The sequence below is a fragment of the Gobio gobio genome, assembly GCF_949357685.1.
Source record: "Gobio gobio genome assembly, chromosome: 21".
In the NCBI taxonomy this organism is placed as follows: domain Eukaryota; kingdom Metazoa; phylum Chordata; class Actinopteri; order Cypriniformes; family Gobionidae; genus Gobio; species Gobio gobio.
This window is the reverse complement of record NC_137117.1, coordinates 36,419,289-36,437,776: the sequence shown is the minus strand read 5'-3', so window position 1 is coordinate 36,437,776 and position 18,488 is coordinate 36,419,289. Positions and strand designations below refer to the sequence as shown.

At 40.6% G+C, this 18,488-nt stretch overlaps 1 protein-coding gene across 5 annotated transcripts in view; it reads right to left on the bottom strand.

Moving 5' to 3' along the window:
• Positions 1 to 17,149, bottom strand: part of tnnt2a (troponin T type 2a (cardiac)) — a 37,038-nt gene extending 19,889 nt beyond the window's left edge. The window contains exons 1-7 of one of the 5 annotated variants that reach the window (XM_079802968.1): positions 16,899 to 16,987; positions 16,668 to 16,710; positions 15,716 to 15,781; positions 12,308 to 12,364; positions 10,950 to 10,979; positions 10,541 to 10,565; positions 10,383 to 10,446 (exon numbers count right to left, since the gene is read on the bottom strand). In XM_079802968.1, the coding sequence (XP_079659094.1) occupies positions 10,383 to 10,439 (57 nt within the window). In that variant the 5' untranslated portion in view covers positions 10,440 to 10,446; positions 10,541 to 10,565; positions 10,950 to 10,979; ... (2 more) ...; positions 16,668 to 16,710; positions 16,899 to 16,987. Of the gene's footprint in view, positions 1 to 10,382; positions 10,447 to 10,540; positions 10,566 to 10,949; positions 10,980 to 12,307; positions 12,908 to 14,170; positions 16,379 to 16,667; positions 16,711 to 16,898 lie in introns of all 5 variants that reach the window. The other 4 variants (XM_079802967.1, XM_079802970.1, XM_079802969.1 and 1 more) reach the window with 4 other exon arrangements.
• Positions 17,150 to 18,488: the final 1,339 nt, after the last annotated feature.

Genomic DNA, 18,488 nt, shown 5'->3' with positions numbered 1-18,488 from the left:
ACTTGCAGCTCTTGTATGTTATGTGATGCTCTTTTCTTTTTTTTTTATTCTTTGATTAATAAAAAGTTACAAAGAACATCGTGTAATAATATTTCACAATATTTTAGGTTACAGTTTTTTTCTGTATTTTTGATTAAATAAATGCAGGCTTGATAAGCATCAGAGACTTTTAGCAAAAACATAAAATAGTATCCAAACTTTACACACACACAAAACTTTTTTTTATTTTTTACATTTGAGCCTCTGCCCCTTAGGAACTTCTGCACATCCCTGGAGGTTAGTGAAGTAAAATAGGCTGTGTAAGCTAGTCACCTTTTAAACTAATGAAAAGTTTCATTTGGATTTTAATGTTCAAAATGTCCATTTCTATCCACAAAACTTGCCAGAAGTCATGGTTTAAGATGTTATTTAAAAAAAAAATATTCAGGAGGTGCATGCCCCCAGACCCCCCCCACGCACGACTTGGTAACAACCTTCGGCACGTAACAGCACCGCTGCTGGAAAAATTTATAGGGGAAACACTGCAAGACATGGGTTTCAGCTGTCGCATTCCTTGTGTCAAGCCACTCTTGAACAACAGACAGCGTCAGAAGCGTCTCGCCTGAAAAAGGACTGGACTGCTGCTGAGTGGTCCAAAGTTATGTTCTCTGATGAAAGTAAATTTTGCATTTCCTTTGGAAATCAGGGTCTCAGAGTCTGGAGGAAGAGAGGACAGGCACGTTGCTTGAGGTCCAGTGTAAAGTTTCCACAGTCAGTGATGGTTTGGGGTGCCATGTCATCTGCTGGTGTTGGTCCACTGTGTTTTCTGAGGTCCAAGGTCAACGCAGCCGCATACCAAGAAGTTTTAGAGCACGTCTTGCTTCCTGCTGCTGACCAACTTTATGGAGATGCAGATTTAATTTTCCAACAGGACTTGGCTCCTGCACACAGTGCCAAAGCAACCAGTACCTGGTTTAAGGTCCATGGTATCCCTGTTCTTAATTGGCCAGCAAACTCGCCTGACCTTAAACCCATAGAAAATCTATGGGGTATTGTGAAGAGGAAGATGCGATATGCCAGACCCAACAATGCAGAAGAGCTGAAGGCCACTATCAGAGCAACCTGGGCTCTCATAACACCTGAGCAGTGCCACAGACTGACCTCCTCATGCCACGCCGCATTGCTGCAGTAATTCAGGCAAAATGAGCTCCAACTAAGTATATGAGTGCTGGACTTGCTCATACTTTTCATGTTCATACTTTTCAGTTGGCCAAGATTTCTAAAAATCCTTTCTTTGTATTGGTCTTAAGTAATATTCTAATTTTCTGAGATACTGAATTTGGGATTTTCCTTAGTTGTCAGTAATAATCATCAAAATTAAAAGAAACATTTGAAATATATCAGTCTGTGTGTAATGAATGAATATAATATACAAGTTTCACTTTTTGAATGGAATTAGTGAAATAAATCAACTTTTTGATGATATTCTAATTATATGACCAGCACCTGTATATAGACCATTATAGGTTAGAAAAAAATCTCTTATGAAGGTTAAAAAATGCCCCTGAAAATAAATCACAAGGGGCAAATATACACTCAATGGCCACTTTATTAGACCTTGTTAACGCAAATATCTAATCAGCCAATCACATGGCAGCAGCAATGCATTTAGACATGTAGACATGAGGTCCTATCATACACCCGGCACAATACGACGGCAGGCGCGACCCAAGTGTTTTTTGCAAGTTTCAGCCCGATGCAGTTATCATTTTCACATCCAGTGCCATGTTGTCTAAATAAGCAATCCATGGGCGTACTGGTTTGAAAACCAGGTGTGTTCAGGCGCATTGTTGGCGCGTTGCTTTTTTGAGGAAACTGAGAAAGACTGCGCCATTGACCAACAAAAACCGGGTCTAAAGTCAATAGCGCAGTTTTTTTTGTGCTATTTAAAGGGTGTGTTAGTAATATGCGCCTATGCGTGGGTGTAACTAATCCTAAGGAAAGTGTAAATTTGGCGCCTCCTAGTGGATCGTTAATTTTTGCATCTAAAGGGCTGAATTATTGGTTTTGTTGAGACGCATGCAAGGAAGTAAGGAGGAAGATCACATGTCGCTCGGAAATCGTATAAATAAGAGGATATTTAAGCACCTAGCTGGAACGGGAACAAGGTATTATGTGTTTGATTTGTTTCATGTTTATGTCAGTATATGTGTGTGTTAATCTATTCATCTGTGAAAAGGTGTTTAACTGTATTGTTATCCCTCGTGTTTCAACGTGAAGTCATGCTAACATAAGCCTTTAGCATTGTTAATACTGACAGAGGTAATGTCACAGAAAGTTGTATTTTTATAAAGTGCTATTTGTAAGGTTAATGTGGACTTTGTGAAATGTGTATGATTATAAGAGCTAATTTTATGTTATTTATCTGTTCTGTAGCTCTTACGGTGTTTCACGGAGAAACGGTGTAAGAAAGGAAAGATATATTTGTGTTTCAAACCAAGGCTGACGGCTGAACATAAATAAAGGCTTCTGGAAACATCAGTACGCTTCACCATTGTCTAGCTTGGGTTTTGCTACAGTAAGAGCTTGACCCGCATCGATACCAACGACTTGTTGTCTACGACGGGCACGGAGGGTCTTCACGGCGCCGGCTACAGCTTCCGCTACATCGCCACAAGGTGTCAGCATTAACCCATCAAGCTGACATCCTCACGCCTCGTGCTTGACCTACTTTGGACAGCGGTCTCACGGAATCGGTGCAATGGTCGAGTACAGCCATACTCACAGACATTGAAGAAGGACTGTGAGTATTAACCCATTATTATACAGTCTATAGTGCAGCAATAAGGCGAGCAACGGATGAATTGCTTCTTGGACTGAACATTTAATACTCACCGGCTCAGCAAGGAGAGCAACAAAAATTGTGGTTGCATCTACACTCATGCCTGCACGCATCCACAAGGAGATATATGCATTTTATTTTGGACTTTGCACTTATCAACTTCGTTAACTGTGTTTATTGAGGCTCACATTTACATTTCTCGCTCTTTGGATTTAAGAACTTATATAACTTTGTTTATTGTGGTATTTTCAGTGACATTTGCAGTTATTTGAGTGTTTATATGTAAATGCATATTTGCTAGCTATTTTTTACACTAATGTTCTGATATTTTATGTTTATGCTGTTCATAACAAGGGCTTAATCATATCTGCTAAGGGGTCTTCTTCCGCCATTAGAGTTAAATTTAAATAGAGAGAACATTTTAGGTGATAATGTCAGAGTCAGGTAATGAGAAGGAGGTGGAGGAGCAGATGGCTGATTATCAGCATGAAGATTTACAAAGTGAAGTCCAGACAATGGTAGACTCATCAGAGAGGCTGTGTCTGAAGGAAACAAATGAAGCTAAACAACAAAGTCCAACTGATCTAAAGGAGCAGTTTAATGAGGATGATAATGCTCTTGAAGGTCCTAGACGCTCTGAACGCACACGCCATCCTACAGAGAAGATGCGCGCGCATCAATATGAAGAGGCCAAGAAAAAAGAGAAAAGGCTGTATGCCATGTACGAGCAGTGGAAGCTCCACACACGCAAGGCAAGAGATCAGCTAAAGACTTATATGTCAGAGAGTCAGCTCTGGCCTCTCATTGAAGAGCTTAAGAAAGATAAAGAAGACATAATGAAAATTTATTATGAAATTCGAAATCTCACCACACCTTCCACCGACATAAGAAGAAGAGTTGATACGTGTGAATCGGTGACCACAGAAATCACCAACATTGCCTATAACAGGGCTATAGATGATGAAAGCGAGTTTAATGAGCAGCAGGAAAGACGCCGCCTTCATGAACTGCTCCGCCATGACTATGCAAAGTCTGTCTATGGATCTGCAGCTTCTTTGATAAGTCACAGCCAGTCTGACAGCAGCATAACTACATCCATGTCAGCAAAACGCGCGGATGCAGCAGCTGAACTAGCAGTAAAGGAAGCAAATTATCAGATGCTGCTAGAGGAGGAAAGGAAAAGGGAATCCATAAGGGAGTTAGAGGAACAACAACGCAAAGTTCTAGAGGCACAAAAGCGTGAGTTGGAGCGATTGCAGGCGGAGAAAGAGATAAGGGCAGCTCAAGCCAAGTTGAGGATCTACGATAAGGAGACAGAACACAAGGATGCTAACTATGTTAAAAGGGAAAGGAACATGGAAGCAAAGAATGTGTCTGTAACTACAGTACCCCTCTCACAAGTTGCATCGCCCCGTTATACAGACATTCCCTCTCTCGCTCAGATCCTTCAAGACAACATGGTCTTAAATAGGCTTCCTGTTCCTGAACCATTTGTTTTCAATGGTGATCCCATACAATTCATTGAATGGAAGGCAGCATTCACCTCACTTATTGACCAAAGGGCAATCACACCAGCTGAAAAACTATACTACCTGAAAAAATATGTTGGTGGCCCAGCACGGCAGGTTTTAGATGGCAACTTCTACCGAAATGACAATGACGCCTACCAAGACGCCTGGGACAAACTAAATCGTCGCTTTGGCCAGCCATTCGCCATTCAGAGAGCATTCAGAGAGAAGCTCACCAACTGGCCGAGAATTCCATCAAAGGATGCTGAAGGACTGAGACGCTTCTCAGATTTTCTGATTGCTTGTCAAGATGCCATGCCTCATGTCAAGGGTCTCGACATATTAAATGACTGTGAAGAAAATCAGAAGCTCGTTCACAAACTACCTGACTGGGCAGCTTTACGCTGGAACCGACAAGTCACGCAAAGCCTAAATGAAAATCAAGAATTTCCAAGTTTCAAGGAGTTTGCTAGATTCACGGCAACTGAAGCTGAGATTGCTTGCAATCCCATTACGTCGTTTCATGCACTTCGTTCATCAGATTCTAGCACTGAGAAGAGAAATCTCAGAGACGTGAAGAAAAACAAGGCCAGTGTTTTTACCACTCAAACAGTCACTGAAAATGAAAACCACAAGTCAGAACAGAGAAAGGTTAAGACTTCGTGTATCCTTTGTCAAGATAATAGACACCAGCTTCATTCATGCTCCAAGTTCACTGAGATGGTGTTGGTTGAGCGACGCAACTACATAAAGGAGATGAAACTCTGCTATGGATGCCTGAAACCTGGCTACAGCGTGAGAGAATGCCGTCATCGTCATTTCTGTGACCACTGTAAAGGAAAGCATCCTACAGTCCTGCATGATGACAACTATAAAAGAGAAAGGTCTACAACAAAACCAGAGACAAATCGAGGTGCTGCTGCAATGGCACTCAGTGTAGCAGGTGAAGGCTCATCCAACACATCCATGGTGATACCAGTCTGGGTTTCCTCTAAAAATGATCCAACTACTGAGAAACTTGTCTATGCGCTACTTGACACTCAAAGCGATACTACGTTTATTGACCAAGAAGTAAGTGATAGTCTTAATGCTGACAAGTATCCAGTGAAACTGAAGTTGACGACTATGAGTGGTAAGGATACAGTTCTCACAAGCGAAAGTGTTTCTGGCCTTCGTGTTAGAGGATATAGTTCTGCAATTCAAGTCGATCTTCCAGTCACCTATACGAAGGATTGCATACCTGTTAACCGCTCTCACATTCCCACTTGTGAGACGGCTAAACAATGGAGTCATCTTGCAGAGATAGTGAATGAAATCCAACCACTGAAGGACTGTGTAGTAGGCCTTTTGATCGGCTACAACTGCTCAAGAGCTATGGCACCAAGACAAGTCCTTTTAGGAGATGACGATGAACCCTACGCTGTAAGGACGGATTTAGGATGGAGTATTGTAGGGCGGTCATTACAAACCTATGATGCATTGAACACACTTCATCTGTGTCACAGAATTACAGTTAAGGAGCTACCTCCGGTAACTCCTACCGACGTCATTCGCATTTTAGAGTCTGATTTCAAAGATGGCAGTGACGACAGCAAAATTGTGTCACAAGACGACATCACATTCCTCAACATACTGGATGAGGGAATAAGGAAAAATATACATGGCCATTATGAAATGCCTCTGCCCTTCAAAACCAGACCCAGCTTGCCTGACAACAAAGGCTCAGCTATGACACGCCTCCTTCACCTTAAAAGGAAACTGCAACGGGATGAGAGGTATAAGGAGCATTATGTTGAGTACATGGAGGAAGTCATCGGAAATGGAGATGCTGAGCAGGTTAAGGACGGTGGAAGAGAAGGTGAGAAATGGTACATTCCCCATCATGGTGTGCATCATGCGAAGAAGCCAGATAAACTTCGTGTAGTGTTTGATTGCTCAGCCAGATATAAAGGAACAAGCTTGAATGATCACCTTCTCTCTGGGCCTGACATGTTGAACAACTTAAGTGGAGTTCTCATCCGTTTCCGAAAGCACCCCGTTGCATTGATGTGCGACATTCAGAAGATGTTCCATCAGTTTCATGTGAACGAAGCTGATCGCAACTACCTGCGCTTTCTTTGGTGGAAGCAAGGAGACTTGAAGTCACAGCCCAGCGAGTTTCGCATGAAAGTGCATCTGTTCGGTGCAACTTCCTCTCCGGGATGTGCAAACTATGGGATGAAACATCTAGCTAAGGAGAATCGCGACATCTACACTCAAGGCTCGAAATTTGTTATGAGGGACTTTTATGTAGACGATGGTCTCGTAAGTGTTGAAAACACTGAAGATGCTATTCAGCTTGCCAGGGAAGCTCGCGAACTCTGCGCCACGGGTGGTCTACGACTACATAAGTTTGTGTCTAACAACAGAGAGGTACTAGAGAGTATACCACCCTCCGAACGAGCAACCAACGTGAAGGATATGGACCTCGCTTTTGATGATTTGCCACTAGAGAGAGCTCTCGGGATTCAATGGGATGTGGAGTCTGACCGCTTCAAGCTTAACGTCAGCCTCAAGGAGCAGCCTGCAACACGACGTGGTATTTTATCTACAGTGGCTTCTTTGTACGATCCTCTTGGGTTTGTGGCACCAGTCGCCCTTAAAGCAAAGATCATTCTTCAGGAGATATGTAGACGGGGCACTGGCTGGGATGATCCTCTCACTGACGTGCTTCGCCCGAAATGGGAACAATGGAGACGTGATCTAGCCCACTTGGATAACTTCACCATATCCCGTACCTACTCACCTGCTGGATTTGGAAAGGTCTCGAAGACAGAGCTGCATCACTTCTCTGATGCCAGCATGAAGGGTTACGGTCAGTGTTCATACCTGCGACTTCAAAATGAAGAGGGAGACATTCATTGTGCCTTCGTTGCAGGAAAATCACGTGTCTCTCCAACCAAGATTACAACCATCCCCAGATTAGAATTGACAGCAGCAGTTGTTTCAGTGAAGATAAGCAACATGCTCAAGGAGGAATTGGGATGTATTAACGCTGAGGAGTTCTTCTGGACCGACTCTAAAGTGGTCTTAGGTTATATAAGAAACGAAGCACGACGATTTCACACGTTTGTGGCTAACCGTGTTCAGAAGATTCAGCTCAGCTCAGTCCCACATCAGTGGCGATATGTCCCAACAAATGAGAATCCTGCTGACCATGCTTCTAGGGGCTTAACTGCCAGCGAGCTTTTGTCATCTACCTGGCTCACTGGGCCCAGGTTTTTATGGGACAAGGAAATAAAGCTGACTACAGATGAAGCACCAGAGTTAACCGTCGGAGATCCGGAGGTCAAGAGTGTTCTAGCGCTCAGTACAAAAACCACTGAGCGCGTGAGCCTCGTTGATCGCTTGTCCAAGTTCTCTTCTTGGTCGCTAGCTACGCGAGCAGTTGCACGCATTCTCAGGCGCATAAGCAAGAACAGATCAAACAGTCTCACCACTGTAACAGAACGAGAAGAGGCAGAACATCGCCTAATCAAAGATCTGCAGAAAAATGTGTACCAAGAAGAGTTGAAACTGCTGAGCAAAGGGATCCCCCTACCAACTCGCAATCCGTTACACGCTCTTGATGCTTTTCTCCACAATGACGGCGTCCTCAGGGTGGGAGGGAGGCTGTGCAATTCCTCTCTTCCCAACTTCATCAAGCATCCTGCAATCATTCCCAAAGATCATCACATCACAAGGATGATTATTGCCTATCACCACGAAAAGATGAAACATCAAGGTAAAGGTCTTACCATTAATGAAATAAGGCGCAGCGGCTACTGGATTACAGGAATCAACCAGGCAGTCGCATCCTACATTCATCAATGTGTCACCTGTAGACGGCAGCGCAAACCTATGGAAGAGCAAAAGATGGCCGATCTACCCCCTGAACGGTTGGAACCATCACCTCCCTTCACTTTCTGTGGCATGGACTGCTTCGGGCCATTCCTTACAAAACAAGGAAGAAAGGAGAACAAGAGGTACGGCCTTCTTTTCACTTGCCTTAGCTCCCGTGCTGTTCATATTGAGACTCTTGAAAACATGTCGACAGATGCCTTCATAAATGGCCTTCGATGTTTCATCGCCATACGTGGTGCTGTTCGTCAGATCAAATCTGATCAAGGAAGCAATTTCGTCGGAGCAAAAAATGAGCTCAGAGAAGCTCTAAAGGAAGTTGACGCAGATCGTCTGGCTGTATTTCTTGCAGAGAAGCAATGCGACTTCATCATGAACGCTCCCCATTCTAGTCATGCAGGAGGGGTGTGGGAAAGGCAAATAAGAACAGTGAGAAACGTTCTAAGGTCCACTCTTGTTCTTTCCTCTGGAAGACTAAATGATGCTTCGCTACGGGCCTTTTTCTATGAGGCTATGGCTATAGTCAACAGTCGTCCTCTGACTGTTGACAACCTCAGTGACCCCCATAGCCTCGAACCACTCACCCCAAATCATCTTCTGACAATGAAATCTGTTCAGGCCTTGCCTCCCCCAGGTAAATTCGTCAGAAAAGATGTGTATGGCAGGAAAAGGTGGAGACAAGTTCAATACCTCGCAGAACAGTTTTGGAGTCGCTGGCGAAAGGAATACCTTGTCAACATAGCTCTCAGACAGCGCTGGCATGCTCCAAGAAGAAATTTACAAGTTGGAGATGTTGTAATCATGAAGGGAGAGGATGTGCACAGGAACGAGTGGAGATTGGGTAGAGTTTCAGAAACCACTACCGACAAAGATGGGCTTGTACGGAGAGTTAAAATTCGGCTTGGTGACAGTAAGCTTGGCAAGAAAGGGGAGCGTCTTCACAAGGTGTCCGAAGTTGAGCGCCCGGTCCAGAAGCTTGTTCTGCTGTTGGAGACTAGCTAAATCTGCTCCCTCCCTCCATAGTGCATAATATTACATAGTTCTAGTTAAGTTTCTAACTTTAGCTAAGTTATCTTTGTTCTTATACAGGCTTCAAGGAAGGCAACTTTCAGTTAAAATCATTCGTGCCTAATGCAGACTGTATACCGTTCCATTATACACTCATGATTGGTGGGAGTGTAACTAATCCTAAGGAAAGTGTAAATTTGGCGCCTCCTAGTGGATCGTTAATTTTTGCATCTAAAGGGCTGAATTATTGGTTTTGTTGAGACGCATGCAAGGAAGTAAGGAGGAAGATCACATGTCGCTCGGAAATCGTATAAATAAGAGGATATTTAAGCACCTAGCTGGAACGGGAACAAGGTATTATGTGTTTGATTTGTTTCATGTTTATGTCAGTATATGTGTGTGTTAATCTATTCATCTGTGAAAAGGTGTTTAACTGTATTGTTATCCCTCGTGTTTCAATGTGAAGTCATGCTAACATAAGCCTTTAGCATTGTTAATACTGACAGAGGTAATGTCACAGAAAGTTGTATTTTTATAAAGTGCTATTTGTAAGGTTAATGTGGACTTTGTGAAATGTGTATGATTATAAGAGCTAATTTTATGTTATTTATCTGTTCTGTAGCTCTTACGGTGTTTCACGGAGAAACGGTGTAAGAAAGGAAAGATATATTTGTGTTTCAAACCAAGGCTGACGGCTGAACATAAATAAAGGCTTCTGGAAACATCAGTACGCTTCACCATTGTCTAGCTTGGGTTTTGCTACAGTGGGTGCACAACGTGCATACACTTTGATTATTACACACACAGCAGCAGCACACAAACGTTTTTAAATATTAAAAATAAAAGGATTCTTTTCTAGTCTTTTTGCTCGCAAATCCCGCCATGTAAATAGCGAATCCGCCATGGTGCAAGCACAACTGGCTTTTAAAGGGAATGGGAGATGAGACGCTGATTGGTTTATTGCACTTTACGCCCAAAACACACCCATTACTTATTAAGAGAATAGGTTTTAACCAAAACAAAAACTAACCCAATTAAATTACAAAGTAATATAAAAATAAACTTTGGGTTGCAAAAATGGAGTGAGGGTATAGTTGTTAAAAGACAAATGGCAATCTTGACCCATCATAACCAACATAGTTTAGTCTCCTGGGAGTTTTACTCACATCAAAATCAACTCTTTCTCCATCTGGAATCTTCGGTGGCACCAGGTTCGGCAGCATGAAAGGTCTGAAAAATATAATGACGGAATTTCAAAATTCTGTATGAAAGGAAATCATGTACTTTTGATCTTGATCTTTAGAAATATAACAAATCAACTTACTTTAGGAATTTAGGTTTAGACTCTTCTGAAAAATCAAACATACAAAGTCATTCAAAGCGAACACTTTTACTATAACTTTGTTCTCAATATTTGGTGTGGAGCCATTATAAATAACTGAAACCTAATTTGCATAAATGTTCTCCAGATTTTGCACGTAACAAATGGTTACAGATGGTGAATAATGTGCCATTAAATCAGCAAAGTAGATTATAACAAAAACAGCTCTTTTTTTCTCTCGGTAAAGAATGCTATCATTAAAGGATTTGGGATGATCTAATGCTTTGAAGACACATTTATTCAGAAGGGTGTGTGTGGCATAATACATGTTTCTACGTGTCGCAAAACAATTACTGGAGAACTGTAAATCTTAGGTTTTTTAACTTTAGCCAGTGCAGTAAAGACAAAATACCTCCACCATCTTCTGTCTCTTCTTCCCCATCTGAAAGAAAGATGGAAAGGGAAGTTACAAGTGGAAATTACCACACTTCACTTCAACTATATACATGGAGCAGAAGATTTTTAGATTTATTGTGTGTTATGAGTTCAGTTAAATGCATGTCACTTGATGGATCCGTTCCAGATACATAGTAACGACGTTAGTAATATAAAATATGAACAACTATATAAAAGTAAACATTTTGAAAGATAATGCATATTTTTGTGAATCTATTGAGGGAAAAGTAACCTTACAATTTATTGACTTAAAAATGATACAGTATTTTTGCATGGAAATACATATGATTTATCTAAATTTTTTCTTCTTCTGTGGAACACAAAATTATATATTTTGAGAAATTTGAAGAAAAAAAAGTCTGTTTTTTGTCCATGCAATAAAATTCATGCTCATGAATTCAAAGTCATGTTATTGAATGTTATATTCTTTAGTCATACATGTAGGAACAACATGACAGTAAATAAATGTGAGAATTTTCATTTTCTCACTTATTAATTTCCTCAGAAAGTCACTACAAAACTATGTCTGTTTCTTTTTTCTTCGTTTTATTTGTTAATTCCATGTGGTTAAATTTATTGTTTGGTTTTTTTGGATCTGTTCTATACTACTTGGTTGGTATTTGGTTCTATTTATTGGTTAATTTGGTTTTTGTCTTTATCAGTGCAAACAATAAACCTTTTACAAAAACAGCACCGCGTGGATAAAACTTCCACATGGTTCTGCCCACAGATTTAATATAGATATGGCCATTCGTCAAAAATCTGTCCAACCTTTCTGATTCTGCCTATGCAATCTAGAAGGTATTTCTGTGGCTGGATGATTCATTTTGAAAAGTCATTCGGCAGATGATACGACTGAAGATGAAAACAAAGAGCAAATTCGAAAAGATCGATGTAACTTATATTCTTGTTCACCTGCTTCTGGTTTAACCCTTAGTGCTACTACATGGAAGATTTGCAGGAAGTTGGATTTTATTTGAATTATACATATATATATATATTTTAACTCAATACAAAACATTTTCAATTTAGATGTTAATGATTATGACATTGGCCCCTGACTTTAGCCAAGCTTTACTTTAATGGTCCATCATACTTAATCATAACTCAAGACAGTTATTTTATTTGTTTATTGACCAACATCTCATCTCAACAGATCTCAGATCTGATCACAAGTTATTGGAAAAAATATCAGTATAATGATTGGAAAGATGTTTTGAAACATTGACTTTTTTATGAAAAGTTAGAACGTTTTTATTTAGTCATTTCCTTTGAGGTCTGGAGGGGTTTGAGGGGTACACCAACAGGACTCACCATGTTCCTGAGCGGTTTCTTCGTCTCCTCCTGCTTCCGCCTCCCCCTCTCGAGCATCTGATAATGGAGAAAGTTGCAGAACGGGTGTATTTAGCTCTCATTACTGTCAACTATGACTCATTTGTTTTGGTTCACAAGGTGTTAATTAACATAAAGATTCCTTCGAGATTAGTCATTCTGTCCATTTGAGAGTGATTTTGTGGAAGATTGAGTGACTCGGTTCCTGAGGGCAAAAAAGCTGTATACCAGCCTGGGCATGATGTTTTCTGGTGGCAGGCTAGTTAGATTAAAGCATACGTCAAATCTCTCAGATGGTTGTACACTTACAGCAATACACAACTCTCTACCAGCCATGCAACTGTTGTCTATGATACAAATATGTCGGCATGTCTGAAGTCAGATGACACTTAAGAAAGTATTGTAGTACAGATGGTAAAACCATACTTTTGGTTTCTGGTCCTCAAATCTGATTGACTGAGCTGCATTCACAGATGCGTTAAACCTCTTCACTGATTGCGGATCACTGTTTGTATCATTCCGCTTGTCTCTTTCCAGACAGTCTGAAGGCATTAGTGGTTCTGACGTTCTGCGTCCTACGTTCTGTAGGTTACATTGTTAATTTTACAATTTTATTTTCTGTCATTGGGCCCTTTTAACGATCTGAGCGCATTAACGCAGGTGCACTTAGGGTGTGTCCAAATCCACTTTTGCTAGTTTAACGACTGGAAAAAACGGTCGGCACGCCAGGCAAATGGTCCAAAAGGGTTGCACCTATATTCTCTTAATGAGTCAAGGGTGTGTTTTGGGCTTAACGTGCGATAAACCAATCAGAGTCTCATCTCCCATTCCCAAATTGTGTTTGCAACATGGCGGATTTGCTATTTACATGGCAGAGTCTGTGAGAAAAAAGACTGATCGCTTCTCCAGAGAGAAATCCCATTTAAAAATGTTTGTGTGCTGCTGCGCGTCCCTGTGTGTGTAATAAGAAGAGTGTACATTAGGGCTGCACGATTAATCGAAAAAAAAATCACGATCTCGATTCAAACATAAATGCGATCTCATTTCTTAATGTTGGCGATTCACTTCCGTGTATTTCCCTCAGATCATGCTGCGTTCACGCGTTAGGTCACACCAGAGCTTGTCACACTCACACAATAACAAAACACTAACCAATCAATCATAAATCTCCACTTCTCTCCTCTCCCTCATTGGCCATGTTTCGCTGTTACTGACGTGTAACAAGACGGCAGAGCAGACCTAAACGGAGTCAGATTTGTAGCGGTAAGAGGTAAAAATTAACCGCAAACTGTGCACGCGCGCACGGCAGAGAGGGAGAGAGAGCGAGAGACCTTGCGTGTGTGTGCTGGTGTGCACCTAATGAAGCAAATGTAAGACGGAGAGCATCCTGATTGGCTTGTTTCGGTAAGTCAACCAATCAATTGTCAGTGTGGGCAAAAAAATGACTTTTTTCAGGTTGGGATGTCTGTAACACTGTCTTAGTACATTAAGCCACGTTAAGCTTTTTCTTATAACATTTTTTTTTAAATATTTTATTTATAGTTTTCATTTTTTTTAAAACAAAATGAAACAACAAAATAAGACAACAAAAACCCTCTCTCCACAAGGCAAGATATTAAAGGTCCTGTTCTTCGTGATCCCATTTTTCAAACTTTAGTTAGTGTGTAATGTTGCTGTTAGAGCATAAATAATACCTGTAAAATTATAAAGCTCAAAGTTCAATGCCAAGCGAGATATTTTATTTAACAGAAGTTCCCTTTCAAAGCCTACAGCGAACGGCCGGTTTGGACTACATCCCTGTACATCCTGCTTTAATGACGTCAGTAGAACAGTTTGTCGACTAACCTCCGCCCACAAGAATACGTGAAAAAGGGGGCGTGGTCTTGTTGCTCCCTCGTGGAGAAGAGGGAGTATTGCGTTCGGTTCGGTTCGGTTGCGTTTGTCGCCATCAGACGCTGTTATTTTCATCCCGGAGTCAAATCACCTTTGTCTGGCCTTCAGGGGCTGTAGTTTGAGCGCGTTCATCTCCCCGTTATGGTAAGAGGCGTGACCTTCTCGGGCAACGTGCGCTAAGCTGCTGTCGTATCACAACACGGGAACCGCTGGCACAATCAGAACTCGTTACGTATTTCTGAAGGAGGGACTTCATAGAACGAGGAAATTCTCAGGCCGAGGACAGTGAAAACAGCGGTATACAGATAAGTAAATTGTGTGAAAAATACTGTGTTTTTTTACACATGAAATATGAACACGTTATATTGCACACCGTAAACACAATCAAAGCTTCAAAAAAACACGAAAAACGGGACCTTTAAATAATCATAAAAATAGAAATAAACAGTAATAAGCATATATTTACATCTAGTCTGTCTACATTTGTTGTTTCTACATTTTAATTTAATTGTAACTAATTACTTTTATTTAAAATTGATTCATTTTTTTTAAAGTATAAGAAAAAATGAGAATCGTGTAAGAGAATCGTGATCTCAATTCCCATGCAGAAAAATCGTGATTCACATTTTAGCAAGAATCGTGCAGCCCTAGTGTACATGCATTGTGCTGCCGCCTATAGGCGCATATTACTACACTCTAAAAAATACTGGGTTAAAAATAACCCAAGTTGGGTTGAAAATGGACTAACCCAGGGTTGTTTTAACCCAGCATTTGGGTTGTTTTAACCCAGCAGTTGCTTAAAACAACCCAATTGGGCTTGGGATTTTTTAGAGTGTAACACACTCTTTAAATAACATAAAAAATTACTGCAGTATTTTCAGTTGCCTTAAAATAGCATGTGCGCGCGTGCGGTTATATCCACCGATCGGACGGGCCAAGTAATAAAAAATAACATTCCAATCAATCGCGGGTGGATGAGAGATGAATCACTGTGTTTGTTTGTTTGACAAAGACATTTTCCGAGCCCTGTGGGCGATTCCTTCCGGTTGCCGTTTTCCCACACGCTTTCAAAATAATTCCCACATGTACTGACAGGGGAGCTGAAGCTCATTAAATATGCAAATCTTATCCAATCCTAGCCGTGGGCGTTTACTTCCAAGTCTTCAGTGCGGCACGCCCATACAAACTGAGCGTTCCAGGAGAGAGCCTCAAAACCAGGGAAGAAAATAGCCTATTACTTATTCATTATGATGTTTTTGAATGCAAAAACCATGTGAACGTCATAAGTTGACCTCAGACAACATGACACCTTTAACACACTGGCCTGGATCGAGCTGCACGGTTCAGGAAAAATGGTGAGAACATGTTTCCTTGACATACTTCCTGACATAGCTAATTCACGGAAATAATGGCAGCGTTTAAGGCAGGTATACGGTATTACCATGTTACCATAATACTTTTTTAGTGTTAGTGAATGGCAGATAAGCATTTCTCTACCTTCCTCATGCTGCACCTCCTCCTCCTCCTCCTCCACCGCCGCCTGCTGCTCCTCCTCTTGCACCTCTAAGCCACACCATGCAGGTTAGCCAAGCAAACAAACAAAAAGATATCACAAAGATGGAAGCTAAGAGATCTGTTCACAAGCGGCACTGAAAGACAAACAATTAGTGATGATATGCAGATCCTTCAGACATTCCTGCTCCACTTTTTCCCATATCACGGTCATCTGTGGGTGTGTTTTGTTTTAAAGCTGACAAGCAGAGTGAACAAAAAACTCCGACCAACCGACAAGAAAAGCTCAGATTTCACAGTCATAAATCTACATAACGGTTCAGAATCGTGTAACCGTGCTCACATGTCCAGACTTTGTCTGAATATTTATGATTTTTAATCGTTTTAAAATGGTCTTTAGGAGTCACACATGCAAAACCTGATCAGCTGGTATGATTTGAAGGTTTTTCAGTGTAATGACATTATTTTAACAACCCTGCTATTGTATTTTTGACGTAAACCACCATATATAGGTGGTTACTTCACTTTTCTAAATCTCAGTAGTTGTAATGCCGATATGCCTGACCTTTTTGTAAACAAAAACAGTATTTCCTTGTTTACAGTGTGTGATAGTTATGCCATGAAACACAAGACTTACCTTCCAGCTCCCTAGAGAAAGAGACAGAATAGTGTTGTTATTTCCATTGTACTCATAGCTCAAGTACTTTTCCAACAGCTGCCTGAATTCTCAGATTAAATAGACTTATCAGATGAGTCACAAGCGGATGGTATTAAAATACCCTATAGCACTTGTGACTGTAGCATACGGTTAATGCAAAGTATTCTTATTTGGACAATGTAATATCACTAAAAAGAAATATATGGACAATAAGAAATATTGTTAGAGACATATTTGGCCCTGATGGATGGAGGATAATCGAGTGATGAATTGGTAGACTTACTCGTACTCTTCCACTTCTTCGATTTCAGACATGTTTGCTCTGTAGTCAAAATAAATATAGAATATTACATTATTTTAATGACTATTCATTCAGAAGTGAACCAAAAAACACATTATTGTTTTTCAAATCCCCAAAAATTCTTATTTTAAACGTAAATTGCGTCCCTCATACTGTTCATTGTTCCTGTACATAATACATAAGTAACACACAGCATATAACCCTCTTACCTGATATCCAGCTGAGATGCAGAAAAAAATGTCCGTCTTAATGTCCGAGAGGCAAGCTCTGGCTCTCCTCTTGATTCTTATATGACCGGAGCTGGTTGTGGGGGTCATACGTCTCACTCGCTGAGTTTATTTTTACCCTCAGAGATAAGTGGAGAATGGTCTTGAAAGCGCTCCCTAAAAGGCCGCTGCCATTGTTATGGTGAAGAGAATGGAGATAGCTAATGTCCATATCAACGCAGCTCTCTTGAGGTGTCCAGTGATAACATGTGGCACTGGTTAGGGTCTGACCGGTCACCATGCTTACCATTCCATATCTCCACTCGTGCCAACAGCCTAAGACTGCATTGTGTTCAGATCTACAACTTATTTAGTTTTGTATTCATGATCAAGCTTTAGAGCAGTTGGAAGGGTCGTTTGAAGGTTAACAGGCCTCTTGTTGTTTGAAGAGAGGTTCGTTTTAAAGGATGTAGACCTGTTTTCAAGGTGGTTGCTTCGGGTGCTTACGAGCAGTATTGGGGAGTAACTAGTTAAATGTAACTAATTACAAAATAAATGTAACTGTGATCAGTTACAGTTACTGAGGAAAAAAATGTGTAATCAAATTACAGTTACTTATGGAAATGTTAAAGATTACAAAGGGGGTTACATCTGAATATTTTCTGTAAAAAGCTAGGATATGTTGAATAATATTAATTTGTTGCTTTGCCTGTTTTTGATGTGCACGATGCCTCCTGCTATTTAAAGGCTGTTTAGTAAAGCGATGCTATTCTGATTCAGCTATTTCCGCTGAAAACTTTAGGTGACAACCATCTGAGAGTTGCCACCGTGGCAAGTGATAAATTGGCATTTCAGTGCTGGAAATTAGAAAAGTAATCAAAAATGTATCAAATGTAATCAGCTACATTACTTTAATACAGGGGCGTCGGAACCATTGTATGGGGCTGGAACAAGACCCACCCACTTTTTAAGACCAATGATATTGGACCCACTCACTTTTACCGTCTATAATTCTGTTCACCTACCCCTAACCAATAAACACTTTATTATTAAACACACGTAAGGTGCTTTATTTCCACTTTTCAAATGTTTTATTCATTTTTATTGAAAATAAATGCCTTTCTGATCTGATATGTGATGGGAAAAGGGAGTAGAGCGAGTTCGGCAAAAGGCGGATTCGAACCTCGGGTCGATTTGCGTCAAAACTTTCTGCCATGTGTATTACCCCTACATTATTGTCACTGTAAATGATTTGGTGACTTTTGTAATTCTGTCTGGCCCAACCAAACGTTTAGTAAACGATGGGACTATTTGTACTTAATGTAAATTGCATCTGTTCCAGTAAAAATTTAGGGAGGATCCACCAACATTTTTTTTGCTTCTGACGCCCATTCTTTAATAAAGTCATTTAAATAGTTACACTACTTATTACATTTTTAATAGGGTGACTTGTAATCTGTAACCTACTGTATTACATTTACAAAGTAATCTTCCCAAAACCGGTTACATGAGAGAGCTGATTCCCAATTGTTTGTAAAGCATTACTATTATTATTATTACAATGTTATTATTTTGTTACTACTATTACAACTA